The sequence below is a fragment of the Puma concolor genome, chromosome B1, assembly GCF_028749965.1.
Source record: "Puma concolor isolate L17-30 chromosome B1, mPumCon1.1.hap2, whole genome shotgun sequence".
Lineage (NCBI taxonomy): Eukaryota > Metazoa > Chordata > Mammalia > Carnivora > Felidae > Puma > Puma concolor.
The window spans coordinates 151971806-151987041 of NC_141670.1; the positions used below are offsets into that span (position 1 = coordinate 151971806).

Here is a 15236-nt window from a genome sequence, read left to right on the forward strand (position 1 = left end):
ATTGGGCTATAGACCACTGCGCTGGAGATGAAGCAGCCCAGAGCAGAGATGATTATTAAAAAAAAGGTGCCTTGTTAACCCTGAGGTCACGTGTCCTATCTGTCTCCTCCCCTAGACTAGCTAAGATAAACAGAGGTGGTGCCTCATGTCCCCTGTAAACAACTTTCTGCCCGACTGCCGGCATCAGGATTTTGCTTTGTATTAACCCAAACCCCTAACCCTGAATATCTTCAAGACCTCCTTTCCCTCATGTTCATAAGTTAATGTGCACAGATTCATTGTCTCTTTGTGCACATCCATCACCATGTTTGTAAGCCTTCTGATCCTAAAAAAAACGGGGCAAGGACCCTTATTTGGGTCTCTTGTCTTTTCCCGGACATTAGCCATCTCTCATTTTTCATCCTGCATCCTGCTCTTTTGCTGGCCAAAAGAGAGCTTTAGAGTTAGAGTCTATGACACTTTGGCATAATAATTTTTTTGCAAAAATTTTGAGAACTTCAGTAATTTTATTAATGCCACTTTGCCCTATCATTTTAGTATGAAAAGTTTCCAACATACAGAGAAGCTGAAAGAGCAGTATTTTTATTTTTTAAAGTTTATTTATTTTGTATGTGTGTTTGTGTGCGTGTGTGTGTGTGAGAGAGAGAGACAGAGAGAGAGAGAAAATGCAAGTGGGGCAGGGGTAATAGAGAGAAGGAGAGAGAATCCCAAGCAGGTTCTGCACTGTCAGCATGGAGCCCGATGTTGGGCTCAAACTCATGAACCATGAGATCATGACCTGAGCCGAAATTGGACACTTAATGGACTGAGCCACCTAGGCATCCCTGAAAGAGCAGTATTAATAAACACCTACACATCTACCATGTAGTTCCAATAATTGTTAGTGTTTTGCCAGATTTGCTGTAACTATATCTTTTTTTTTAACTGAACCATTTCAAAGTACTTACAAACATCACGTTTTACCCCTTAATACTTCATATGTATATCCTTATCCTAAAAGAATAGGACATTTTCTTACATCAACACAGTAGCATTATAATATCTAAGAAAATTTTACATTTCCCTGTCATTTAATAATTACTACTTTAGTTTTCCATTGCTTAATGCTCTTTATGGCTTCGTTTTGAATCACAGTCTGACCCTAATTCACACACTGCATTTGGTTATCTCTCTCTCTCTCTATTGGTCTGATCCCCTGTGCTCGCACAGATGAATCAGAAGTGCCAGAGGTGGGGTGGCTCAGTTGGTTGAGCATGAGATTTAGGCCATGATTTCACAGTTCATGGGTCAGCGTGAAGTGTGCTTTGGAACCTCTGTCCCCCTGTCTCTTTGTACCTCCCCTCACAAGCTCACATGCTCTTTTTCAAAAATAAGTGAACATTTAGAAGAAGAAGAAGAAGAAGAAGAAGAAGAAGAAGAAGAAAGAAAGAAAGGGAAAAAGAAAGTGCCAGAGGTGACCTCAGCTTCATTATAATGTTAAAATCCCTTCTGAATATTCATCCCAAGGCCTAATAAAAGGAGCCTGCTTTCCCCTCTTTGGAGAGACACTGTTTTGGAAATTGTTCCTTGTGATCTCCTTGTTTGTACAAATAGTTGACCTTGTGAGTCAACTCCACCTGGTGTAGTCTGCCTGTAAGTCACCAAGGAGTGGGTCCACTTTGGTTTGGTAACACTCTCACGTCCAGTTCATTGACGTATAATATATAGTATTGATGTATAATATATAGTGAATAACACTCTTCAAGTCCAGTTCATTGACGTATAATATATAGCAAAAGTCATCCTTTCTTTAGGAGCATAGTTCTGAGAGTTTTGACAAAAACATAAGAGTATCATATTGAAGACATAGACTATTTCCAGCATCATAAAATGTTCCCTCCTTGGCCTTTGTTGTCAGCATCTTCTACCCCCAACTTCATCTGCTGGCAACTATTGGTTTCATTTCTATGTGTATAATTTCATGAAGTTACATTTATGTAATCATACAGCAGGTTGCCTTTGATGTCTGGCTTCTCTTACCTAGCTTTTAAGATTCATCTAAGTTGTTGCATGTATCAGTAGTTTGTTTTTATTTCTGAGGAATATTCTGTCATATGGATGAACTACACTTTATAAATATGTACATATTACATTTACATGTACATAAATTACATTTAATATGTAAATGATGGACATATTACCAGTTTGAGTTTATTATAAATAAGGAACAATTTAAATTTTAATGGCAATTGTGTTACAATTCCTAGAGCAAGTTCATTTAGAGTGTAATTTTTAAGGTCTAAAATATTCTTTAAACTAGTTTTAACCAATTTTAAACTATCTGCATAAAATCCTAAGCAACTAAAAGTTTCTAGTACCCTCTTAAGTTCAGTTTCTGTAAACTTTATTTCCCATATACACATCAAATACACATAATTCCATAGACTGATACACACACACACACACACACACACACACACACACACACACTCCTCACCTAGGTTATGTAGCTGGAATGGAAAACTTCAAGATTTATCCAGTTACCATGGAAGTTCATAAAGAGAGATCTGAATGTATTTGGGGGGGGGGGTGCGCAGGGGGCCTATAATGACAAACCTAGGTTTTATAAACATTAGTCCATCAACTAGCAATCCTATTTTAGGATGCCAAAACCATTGTGGGGCTATAAATAGTAGGACAGATGCAGAGGGAACTGAAAAGTTTGCTTGGGGATGGTGGAGTTTCCATAACTTTTGGTTTTCATAAAGTGTTGCTCCATTTTCTCTGTAGTTATTACCAATACCCTTTGTGCCCTGCATTCGATACCAGCATGTCACTGCATTTCAAGTTTCACAAAATACCTCTGAGAGTTACTGTTTCCAGTGGAAACAGGGAATATCATTTTAGATGTGGAAATTTACATTGGTGATTGAGCTTGGTAAAATTTCTCACTGAGAAATAAAGAGTGTAGTGATTAAGTGCTCAGTTCTGGAATCAGAATACCAGGGTTCACCCCCAGTTCTGCCATTTAATGGTAGTGTGATTATGGGGCAGTTACTTAAACACTATCCCAGTTCTGTTGTCTGTAAGATGGGGATACTAGCTGTCTTCTTTTAACAGGAATGTTTTAAGAATAAAATAAGTCAGTGCATGGACAGCATTTAGAAAACAAAAAAAAAACAGTATATAGTGTGTACGGAATAAATGATAGTTTTTTTTATTATAATGTATTCCAAATATGACATCAAATTATATAATGTAGTCTGATTGGCAAAACCCTATAATAAAACCAATCATTATTTATTGAATTCTTACTATGTTCCAGGCATTTCACCTAGATATTAAAATGAATTAACCCAATATCTCAGCAACTTTAATATGATTCCCATTTTACAGACAAGGGACTTGAGAAACAGATAGTTTAATCAACTTACCCATTATGACAGAATTCTTGGGAGTAGAATGGAACCCAGTCTGATTGTAGAGTTAATATATAGTACCTCTTCCCTACCAAAAATAAACAAACCATAGGTGATAACATTTGTTAAATCATTACATGTTTAAAAAGTTTATTAGTTCAACTCTTGATTAATGAATTTATTCAATAAGTAGTGTATTTTATGATTAAAATTCCTGTGCAAATTTTTATTAAATCACAAAAATAGAACACAAGTTTCATAGCATCATAAAATGGTCAAGTCTTCAGAGCATCTATAAGCTCTTCTATTATATAATTATATAAATAAGGAAACACCCGGAATAGTGCCACAATTTTATTCTAGATGATACAGCTAGTCGCTGAGTATATTTCAAGACTACTGATTTAGGTCTCCTTTCAGGACATTATACTTAAATGACATATATTTACCTAAGTCACTTTGTTGGCAATGCTTCATGAAAATATTACCCACATATTTGAAAGAATACATCGTTATCATCATCGTTACATTGTTATTACTTTCAGAGGTGATGCATAGATGGACTAGGTGTGGAGGACGAGCCCGCACAATGAACTATTTCTTTTCTTTTTTTTTTAAATTTTTTTTTTCAACGTTTATTTATTTTTGGGACAGAGAGAGACAGAGCATGAACGGGGGAGGGGCAGAGAGAGAGGGAGACACAGAATCGGAAACAGGCTCCAGGCTCTGAGCCATCAGCCCAGAGCCCGACGCGGGGCTCGAACTCATGGACCGCGAGATCGTGACCTGGCTGAAGTCGGACGCTTAACCGACTGCGCCACCCAGGCGCCCCGTGAACAATTTCTTTTCAAACGATTTCTGCAATTTTTACCTTTATCCTTCCAAGTATTATTTTTTACTCTGTAATAGAACCGCTGACAAGTTTTACACCCGTCTCAAGAATAAAGGCTGTTCTCGAGACGGTGCCTGCTCAGAGCAGCTTTACGGAAACCCCCAGCTTTACGTTCAATCCTCCGATTACCTAGCCAGCAAAAGAGGAGAAAACAGTTAGAGAAAGGGAGGGCGGGGCTATGGGAAAGATGGGGCGGGGCTGCGGCGGGCCCTGCGAGGGGCGGGACTGTTGGAGTGTCCAATGTGAGGGCGGGCCTTTAACGGCTTTCTGTACGGTTGAGCGGTTCGTTTTGCGCATGTGCAGACCGTTTCAAACCGCGGAGACCGCTGGGTGCTCCGGAAGGGCCGAGCCAATGGGTGAAGAGCGTCGGTAGCGCGCTTACTAGCTCGCAGTTCCTTCAGTTTTGCCACCTCCCACCTCAGGGGCGCTCCTGGGGTGCCGCCTAACTGCTCCTCCCGCGACTCTGTCTGTACCGGGCTTCTTCGAGTCACGGCCCGCGAGGGCTTGCGTGCCAGACCCCCGGCGCGGGTGGGGCCGGGTCGGAAAATGGCTGCGACGGGTCTGGTAAGTGCAGGCTCCTGCCGCTTCTGCGTATGGGAGCTCGGCCGCCCCTGGCCCCTGCGCTCGGGGCGGGAGAGAATGAAATGTTTTACTGTGGCTTCTTGGAGATTTCAGTGGAAAAGCCCGCCAAGTTTTTGAGATCAGAGCTGATGGTGTGCTGATAGCCAGGAGTTAACTTCCTTGTATTGTTTCCCCACAGGTTTCTTTTAGTTTTGGTTGTGATGGCATCTGTCTCTTCAGAGAATCTTGTGATTGCTACTGTTTTGGTCTAACTCTGGTTTCTAGTCCTCCAAATAATTTTCTGTCTATAGAAGTTTTGAAACGCCTACAACGTGTGGACTTGCTGGTCTGCAGAAGCATATTATTTGTGGAGTGCTTGTTACTGGTAAAGTTTTCTGAAAGGCAGGTGTTAGTTAAAAAGTGCTTAAGGTATGAATGCCCAAGGGGGCGGGAACTAATTTTTTGTTTCCGTGTTATTGGACTCCCTTGGTATTCAGTATTCTGTATATCACACTTTGCTTATAGTTACTGTATATTGTACAACCCATGTCGTCCCCTGCCCTAAACGTGTGTTTTCTACTTTATCACTCTTTTTAAGAAAATCTTCACCAATGATATCCCACTTATATAAAGTTATAAAGTAATGCTTGTTTGCATAAGATGTGTAAAAAATACTGTAGAGCGTCCTTTTAGTGTGAGCACATACATTGTTTATATTATATAGAATTAGACAGAAATAAAGCCATTCTCATTGTAGGAAGAGGAGGGGAATAAAATTTACCTAATGCCCACGGTTCCTTTTTTTAAAGAGTTTATTTTTTTAGAGCAGTCTTAGGTTCTTAGCAAAAGTAAGAGGAAGGTACAGAGATTTTCCATATACCCCCTTACTCCCACACCTGCATAGCTACCCCTGTTGTTAGGATCCCCCACCAGAATGATGTATTTATTACAGTTGTTGAACCGCATTCACCCATCATAATTGCCCGAAGTCCATAATTTATACTAAGTCTGACTCTTGGTGTTGTACATTCTGTGTGTTTGGACAAAAGTCTAATGACACGTAGCCATCCTTGTGGTATCATCGAGTGTTTTTACTACCCTACATATCCTCTGTGTTCTGTCTATTTCTCCCTCCCTCCCCACTGAACTCTGGTAACCACTGATCTTTTTACCATCTCGATAGTTTTGCTTTTTTCCAGAATGTCATATAGTTGAAATCATACATTCATAGCCTTTTCAGATTGACTTGTTTCATTTAGAATGACGCGTTTAAGATTTTTTCATGTCTTTTCATGGCTTGGTAGTTCATTTCTTTTTGGTGCTCAATGATATGCTATCTTCTGGATGTACCACACTTTATCCATTTACCTAGTGAAGGACATCTTGTTGCTTTCAAGTTTTGCAGTTATAAAATTGCTATAAACATCTGTGCAGATTGTTGTGTGGACATAAGTTTTCAACTCCTTTGGGTAAATAACAAGCAATATGATTGCTAAGTCATGGTGAGAGTCTGTTTACTTTTGTAAAAACCACCAAATCTGCCTTCCAAAATGACTGTACCATTTATATTAAAAAATAAATGAGAGTTGGGGCACCTGGGTGGCTCGGTTAACCGCCTGACTTCAGCTCAGGTCATGATCTCACAGTCTGTGAGTTCAAGCCCCGCATCGGGCTCTGTGCTGACAGCTTGGAGCCTGGAGCCTGCTTCGGACATGTGTCTCCCTCTCTCTCTGCCTCTCCCCTGCTCATGCTCTTTCTCTCTCGCTCTCAAAAATAAACAAACATTAAAAAAAATAAAAAAAAATAAATGAGAGTTTTCTGTTGTGCCATATCCTTACCAGCATTTGGAATTGTCAGTGTTCCAGATTTTGGTCATTCTAATAGGTATAGTGGTATCTCATTGTGGCTTTTAATTTGCGTTTTCCTGATGATATGTGATGTGGAGCATCTTTTCATATGCTTTTTTGCCATCTGTACATCTTATCTGAGGTATAAGGTCTTTGGCCCATTTAGTTTTTAATTGGGTTGTTTATTTTCTTATTGTTGAGTTTTAAACATTCTTTGCATATTTTGGATAACAGTCGTTTTCAGATGTACCTTTTGCAGATATTTTTTTCTAGCCTGTAGCTTGTCCGCTCATTCTCATTTTTGTTTGTTTGTTTGTTTTAAACCATATATTTTCGTTGGGTCACATGGCAAGAATTCATTCTTTTTCGTTGCTGAGTAGTATTCCATTGTGTATATATACCACATCTTCTTTATCCATTCATCAGTCAATGGACATTTGGGCTCTTTCCATAATTTGGCTATTGTTGAAAACACTGCTATAAACATTGAGGTGCAGGTGCCCCTTCGAATCAGCACTCCTGCATCCTTTGGATAAATTTCTAGTAGTGCAATTTCTGGGTTGTAGGGTAGTTCTATTTTTAATATTTTGAGAAATCTCGTACTGTTTTCCAGAGTGGCTGTGCCAGTTTGCATTTCCACCAACCATGCAAAAGGGTTCCCGTTTCTCCACATCCTCGCCAACATCTGTTGTTTGCTGAGTTGTTAATTTTAGCCACTCTGACCGGTGTAAGGTGGTATCTAAATGTCGTTTTAATTTGTATTTCCCCGGTAATGAGTGGTGTTGAGCATCTTTTCATGTGTCTGTTAGCCATTTGGATGTCTTTGGAAAAGTGTCTATTCCTGTCTTCTGCCCATTTCTTCACTGGATTATTTGTTTTTTGGGTATTGAGTTTGGTGAATTCTTCATACATTTTGGATACGAACCCTTTATCAGATACACCATTTGCAAATATCTTTTCCCATTCCATTGTTTGCCTTTTAGTTTTGTTGATTGTTTCCTTTACTGTGCAGAAGCTTTTTATCTTGATGAGGTCTCAATGGTTCATTTTTGTTTTTATTTCCCTTGCCTTCAGAGACATGTCAAGTCAGATGTTGCTGCAGCTGAGGTCAAAGAGGTTGCTGCCTGTTTTCTCCTGTAGCATTTTGATGGTTTCCTTTTTCATTAGTTTTTTCATCCATTTTGAATTTATTTTTGTGTATGGTGTAAAGAAAGTGGTCCAGTTTCATTCTTCTGCATGTTGCTGTCCAGTTCTCCCAGCACCATTTGCTAGAAGAGACTTTTTCTCCATTAGGCAATCATGTTTTTAATTATTAAGAATTTTTCTTGGTCTTAATTTTGTTGTTTAGTGTTTATAGTATATCACTTTTGTTTTATGAGTCCAGTATTTCATATCTCTCTTGAAGGTACTAATTGGATTTTTGTTTTTGTTTTTTTCAAGTTTTTTCTTTTTCTCTCTCCCTCTCTCTCTTTTTTTTTTTTTTTTTTTTTAAGTAGAAGCCTAGTTGACACTCAGTGTTACATTAGTTTTAGGTGTACAACATAATAATTCAACAAGTGTGTATGTTGGGTTATGCTCTTCTTTCTCATTCTTGGTATCAGTTTTCTCTTGGCCCTTTTTCTTCTCCATTTTTAAAATTTATATCTTGATATTCGTGTTTTGTTTTAGAGACCTCTGAGTGTCTCCTGATCCACAGATGCTGGTGATATTTAAGACAGACAATAGAATACAGTTTTTTAAACTTGTATTTATAGGGATAGGGGATGTGGGAGTCTGTTACTCTGTTCATTCCCTTTCTCACTCTTAGCCTCCTCATATTTTGAGTTTTGTAGTTCTGCATTGTTATAGTTTTCTCCTGAGCAGATCAGCTTTACTCCTCATCAAAGACTGGATCCTCTGAACTAACTTTTGTCTGCTACTGCTTTTATTCTGTTTTATCAATTAACATACTTCATTTATTTTCCATCTTCTACAAATTTCTTAAATTTGTTAACAGATGGTCCTCTCTTCATTGTCTTTTTCATTGGTCTATGCCATTGTAGCCCTTAACTATTATTTTAGAGGAATCTTCCTGCAAGGAAAGGAGATAAGTAGATACTGCTTATCAACCAGCCTGAATTATTGGAATCCCAGATAGTTGTGGTTTTGATGATGGGAAAGGTATGGGAGTAAGAGGAGGAAGATGGACTGATTCCCAGGGTGAACAAATTAGTATAAGCAAAGATTTTGAAACAGTAGATATGAGGCAAGTTCTCCTTCACTTGATCCAGAAGAATTCCTCTTTATGGTACTATAATAGACAATAAGCAAAACTTGCTGAATGAACAAATGAAGAACTTAACTTTTCACCAGTTTGATGATTTACTTTTCTTTCAGGATCATCTCAAAAATGACTACAGAAGAAGATTTTGCCGACCGTCCAGGTGAGTTACATATTTAACTTTTAAGGTCATTTTTATTTCCATTTTTAGGAAGTTATTTTTAAAAGAAGAAGGCAGAAATTACTTCTGTCTAACATGATTTCTGTGCCCACTGGTTAAGTATAGTCATCTTAGTGATTTTATACTAACAGAGAAATATTAACGCAAGCAGTGTAATGACTACTTAATGGCAGTGAGAAAAGAAATTCACCTGATAAATTATGGATCAGGAAGAGGTAGTCTCAGTTCTAAGTGACAGCCATGGGGAAAGCAGTGTATAGAATGGATTGAATGGTAATATTACAAAGATAGAGCTCATTTGGTAGGGCTAAAAGAAAATGTGTGTATAGATTATAAAAAGACATGAAAAGGATCTTTGTGGTGTGGAACTGTTCAGTATCTTGACTGTGGTGGTGATACCTGAACCTATAGATGTGATAAATGGCACAGAATTAAATAGGAACAGAAACACACAAATGAGTACAGTTGACCCTTGAACAACTCAGGGGTGAGGGTTGCTGACCCCTGCACAGTTGAAAATCCTCGTACAACTTTTGACTCCCCCAAAACTTGCTACTAAAAGCCTACTGTTGCCTAGAAGCCTTACCAATAACATAAAATAATACAATAGTACAATTAATAAACTAGAGAATAGAAAATGTTATTAAGAAAATCACAAGAGAAAATACTTTTACAGTACTGTATTTATTGATACATTTTATTAATATATCATCTCTCTCATTATCTACATCATCTGTCATTACCTACATCGATATAGTTATATGATACAAAACACCGTAGATGTTATACATATTACTAACACTAGACATCAAATATGAAAAAGTGATGTGGAAAAGAAATTCATATTTTCATATTTATAGGTATAATGTACTGATAATGAAAGCAATATGATTGCTTTATGGTAGCCTAGTGTAATCGATACGATTGTTTCGTGGTAGCCTAGTCTGTACACTAATGAATGAATCATTATAAAATTTTTATGGCATATGGTATTATAGTTATATTCATAATACAGTATTAGAAACATTGTTAAGTCTTTTTAAAAAAATACCTGTGATGACAGGCGTGCTGTATGGTAATGTACTTCTTTGAAAGGAAAGTTACAAGACAGTAAGAAAATAAACAGATTATTAGTTTTATGTTAAATATCACTTACCCACTTCACTCAAGTTTTGCACATGATGTTCTACACACTGAATACTTAGACAATGATGATGAGGACTTAAAAATGTCTCCTACCTTTCTTGCTGTACAGTTAACTAGTACTGTAGTTACTGTACTGTACTGTAGTTTTAATTTTTATTTATTATTGTTTTGAGAGACAGAGAGAGAGAGAGAGCATGTGCACATGCTTGAGTGAGGGTGGGAGTGGAGAGGGAGAGAGAGAATCTTAAGCAGGCTCCCGCCCAGCACGGAGCCAAGGTGGGGCTCCATCTCAGACTGTGAGATCATTACCTGAGCCGAGGTCAAGAGTTGGATTTTTAACTGATTGAGCCATCCCAGTGCCCCCTGTTCATGATTTTCTTGATTTGCTCTGTTGTAAATCCTGTGAAGTCATGTACAACATCTGCCTACAGTTTTTTCTAGTAGGAATTTATTGTTTCGGTCTTGATGGTGTTCACAGCCTTTTCTGTAACAGTGATGATATCTTCAATGCTTTAATCCTTCCAGACTTTCATAATGTTGTCTCTATTGGGTTCCTGTTCCATAGTGTTGACAGACTTTTCCCTAAAGTACCATGTGTAATGAGTCTTAAAGATCCTTTTGACCCCCGAATCTAGAGGTGTTATGTTGGGGCAGGTAGACCATTTTCACTTCTGTGTTGAACTCTTGTGGTTCTGGGTGGCCAGTGGCATTGTCCAATATGAAAAGAACTTTAAAAGACAGTCTCTTACTGTCAGGGTACTCCCTGATTTCAGGGACAAAGCATTGATAGAACCAGTCCAGAAGAAGGGTTCTCATTGTCCAGCCTTCTTGTTGTAGTATAACTAAAAATCTGGCAGCTGGTGTTTAACTTTCCCTTCAAAGCTAGGGATTAGCATCCTTATAGATAAGGTCAGTCCTGATTATAAACCTGACTGCATTTGCACAAAACAGTAGAGTTTAGCCTATCCTTTCCTGTCTTAAATCATGGTGCTTGCTTCTCTTCCTTACTAATAAATGCTCTTTGTGGCATTTTTTTCTAGAATAGAACACTTTTGTCTGCATTAAAATCTGTTTAGGTAGATACCCTTTCTGAGGATCCTCAGTGATTTTCTTAATGGCATCTGGGAGCTTATCTGCTGCCTCTTTCTTGTTCAGCAAAAGTTGATTTCCTGTTATCTTGACATTTTTTAAGTCAGATCTCTTTCTAAATTATCAAACTATCCTTTGCTGGTATTAAATTCTCCAGCTTTAGATCTTTCATCTTCCTTTTGCTTTAAGTTGTCTTTTAATGACTTCACTTTTCTCAAACCATATTAGAATCATAATCATGCCTTCTTTATAGCAACTCCTGCATCCACATAAAAGCTGTATGTTCCATACAAGATCAAAAGGTACTTTGCAGAAAGTGCAAGGTTTTGTCCTGCTCTAGCCTACAAAGACAGCTTCATGAATTTCCCTTTCTTTTTTGGCAGTGGTCCTTATGCTGCATTTATTTATCTTGAAGTAGCAGGCAACCATAGCTGCAGACCTCAATCTATGGTATATATCAAGTAATTCAACTTTTTCTTGTAGTGTCATGACATTTTTTTGTTTCTTGGGAACACCTCCAGCATCACTAGTGGTAACCTTGTTGAGTCCCTGGTGTTACTCAAGATTTATGGTATTGCACTAAACATGATGAAGAATGGGAGAAGTATGAGAGATCACTTTTTACTGCAATACACAATTTACTGGAGAGATGAATTGTTCACTCAGAGATGATTAGTGTTATATGGGCATTTTAAAGGGATAGTCACCAACAAGGGAGCTCACCACAATAGCAACAAGATGGGGGCTCCTGGATGGCTCAGTCAGTTAAGCGTCCAACTCTTTGTTTCAGCTCGGGTCGTGATCTCGGGGTTCGTGGGATTGAGCCTGTGTTCGGCTCTGCGCTGACGACACGGAACCTGCTTGGAATTCTCTCTTTCCGTCTCTCTCTGCACCTCCCCCTGCTCACATTCACTTTCTCCTCTCCCTCAAATAAATCAATAAAGTTAAAAAAAATTAGCAACAGGAGGTGGCTACAAAATTATTATAGTAGTGTTATAGCATGAAATATAATTAATTTTATGCAGTTATGATTTAATACTGTGTCTTTATATCTCTTGACCATAAATGGCACCGTGTACTGTGTATGTAAGTTTTGATTAGTTTTAACTTTTAAGAATAGATTTGTGTGTATTTTATGGTAGTAGATGATAAAATAGACTAGTATCTACTAATATCTACATCTGTTTTATGCATTGATGACATTCTTAACTTTTTGTTAAATATTTTTTATATTTCTAGGCTTTGTGGTTCGTCTACAAGTTTTTTAATTGTTGAAGGTCTCCAAATAATTTTCTAATATGTTTACTGAAAAAAATCTGTTTATGAGTGGACCCATGCAGTTCATAACAATTTTGTTCAAGGGTCAATTGTATATGTAGAACTGGAGAAACATAAATAAGATTAGCGGATTGTATTGGTATCAGCATCCTGGTTGTGATTGTATAGTATAATTTTACAAAATGTTACCATTGGGGGAAACGGGATGAAGTGAACAAGGGATTTCCTTTATAATATTTCTTACAACTGCATGTGAAATTACAGTTAAAATTTTATACTGTTTCATAAGCTGCTAAAGGTAATGATACTGAATCAAAAGTGCATTTGAGAACTTGTAGGGAAGACTGTTACTTAGAGCTGTTAGGACTTGTGACTATAGAGTATTAAAGAAGTGTCTTAGTACTGATTGGATTTGTTCAAAAATGTTGATGTTCTTGTTTGGATATAAAAGTGGTCTAAGATGGCTTTAGATGTCACTGTTCATTCAAGGAGTATAATTGTTATTATGCATAATGACATACTGCTTCACATACTTTTCTGGGAACTCTTGGACTCAATTACTTGTTTTGTCCTTACATAATAAAGGTGATACTTTTCCCATTAAGTAAAATAATATTTTATAATGAGATATGAAATTTTCAAAGTAGATGGTAACATAAATAGCAAGTGTCTTATGGAAATGATATGTGACATTTTCCTTTCATTCCTTCTTATTAGAGCACCTGACATTAATACGAAGCAAGGCCAAAACATACTGGAAATCTTACAAGATTGTTTTGAAGAAAAAAGTAAGGCTTCATTTCAAGATGGACTTGAGGGTTGGGTTGGATGAAATTTTGTGATACTCATTAATATTAAATTCAGCAAATGTGTTCTAGTATTTAAATAAATATATGTAAAATGTTTTTCCAGGAATTTTGAGTACACGTGCAATCCTTTACCTTCTGTTACACTAAGGATAATACTGTCAAAAATGAGCATAATTTGTCATTTCCTTTAGGTCACACTAGAGTTCTATGGTCTAGAAGTCCATAAATAATTCTCTTATGCAAGAGAAAGTATTTCATGTAATGGGAATAAATGTGCAGAATTCTTAGGATCCCTAAGAGAGAATGTTTGGTGATTCGCAGTTCATTTTAAAGAAATGGTGAATTATTGCAAAAACTTTTCTAAGTGCTTGTCAGCATCAGAAGGTATTGAAAAAAGAGAATAGGCCAACCAAAGAAACAAACACAGAGAGTGGAAAAATATTTCTTCTATATAAGCTCTGAAAGAAGAGCTGGTTCATTATTACTTCAGGAATCTTGTTTGTGTTTTTCAGTTCCTGATGTCTTCTAGGCACATTTGAATATTGAAGCGATGTTTATATGTAATTTAAACTAATTGTGTTTAAAGAGTCAGCAAACGTCTTCACATTTCATGTAGGGCTTCTTTTAATTATAACTCAAAGATTTTATACCATATGTCATTTAAACTTTTTTTTTTTTTGCTTTTTTTAAGGTCTTACCAATGATTTTAGCACAAATTCTACAAAATCAGTGCTTTATTCAACACCTAAAATGGAAGACATTTGTATTCAGTCATCAAGCAAAGAGGTAAGTCAAAAAGGAGAGCTGATATAGCTTTAATAAGTGAAGCATTACACAATATAGTTACATCTATTTTAGTTGTTTGTAAGTCTTATTCTTAGAAGGGAATCCTATATTCCCATTGACTTTCTATAATTTGGAGGTGGTTTGTGAAAATTCTGACTTGACATTTCCTGTGTTTGAAATTGGAGGTCTGGGTTTAGAATTATAAAATTTTGGTGTGTCTGGGTGGCTCAGTCAGTTGAGCATCTAACTCTTGATTTCGGCTCAGGTCATGATCTCATGGTTTGTGGGTTTGAGCCCCGCATAGGGCTCATTGGTGTGGAGCCTGCTTGGGATTCTCTCTCTCTCCCTCTCTCTTTGTGCTCCCTCTCTCTCAGAATGAATAAAAAAACAAAAACAAAACCAACCAAACAAAAAAAAAAAAACCCTTGGGAAAAAAAAAAAAAGAAATACCAAATTTTAACAAAATTATTTTTCACCTTTCCTAAACTAATAATTAAATTAGGTTTTTAGGAAAGTAGGCAATGACTTAAGTTCCTAATCCAGATTTGAAAATTTGGTTGTTTTCTGAATATTGAGGTTAATCTATTGCTGTATAAGGGAACCAGTCTTTTTTTTTTTTTTTTTTAAATGTTTATTTATTTTTGAGAGAGAGAGTGTGAACTGGGGAGGGGCAGAGAAAGAGGGGCAGAGGATCCAAAGAGGGCTGTGCACTAACAGCAGTGAGCTCAATGTGGGGCTCAAACTCATGCACCACAAGATCATGACCTGAGCTAAAGTCACATGCTCAACTGACTGAACCACCTGGGTGCCCTAGGAATCAGTCTTTTATAGATCATATCTTAAGACGATAGGTTGACTTAACTCTACAAAATAGCCAACTTTCAAATAGAGTGTGTGAAGCTAATGAATAAAGACAAGTTATTCAAAAGCACAATACTAATTGGAGAGAAAAATTATGTAGTGCTAGAAATAGCTTTACTAGAAATTTG

The 15236-nt window shown here is 37.2% G+C and overlaps 2 protein-coding genes across 7 annotated transcripts in view; one reads left to right on the forward strand and one right to left on the reverse strand.

Moving 5' to 3' along the window:
• Positions 1–4411, reverse strand: part of STAP1 (signal transducing adaptor family member 1) — a 51493-nt gene extending 47082 nt beyond the window's left edge. Inside the window, exons 1-2 of one of the 3 annotated variants that reach the window (XM_086704923.1) lie at positions 4270–4406; positions 3414–3486 (exon numbers count right to left, since the gene is read on the reverse strand). The gene's annotated coding sequence lies outside the window, so the exon portion shown is untranslated. Of the gene's footprint in view, positions 1–3413; positions 3487–4269 lie in introns of all 3 variants that reach the window. The other 2 variants (XM_025921931.2, XM_086704924.1) reach the window with 2 other exon arrangements.
• A 182-nt stretch (positions 4412–4593) lies between these two features.
• The window catches only part of CENPC (centromere protein C), an 80295-nt gene continuing 69652 nt past the window's right edge, over positions 4594–15236 (forward strand). For all 4 annotated transcript variants that reach the window (XR_015250423.1, XM_086704918.1, XM_086704920.1 and 1 more), the window contains exons 1-4: positions 4594–4854; positions 9075–9121; positions 13370–13440; positions 14153–14247. Coding sequence is in view for 3 of the 4 variants with exons in the window: in XM_086704918.1 (XP_086561044.1) it covers positions 4837–4854; positions 9075–9121; positions 13370–13440; positions 14153–14247 (231 nt within the window). In the remaining variant the exon portion in view is untranslated. The remainder of the gene's footprint in view (positions 4855–9074; positions 9122–13369; positions 13441–14152; positions 14248–15236) is intronic.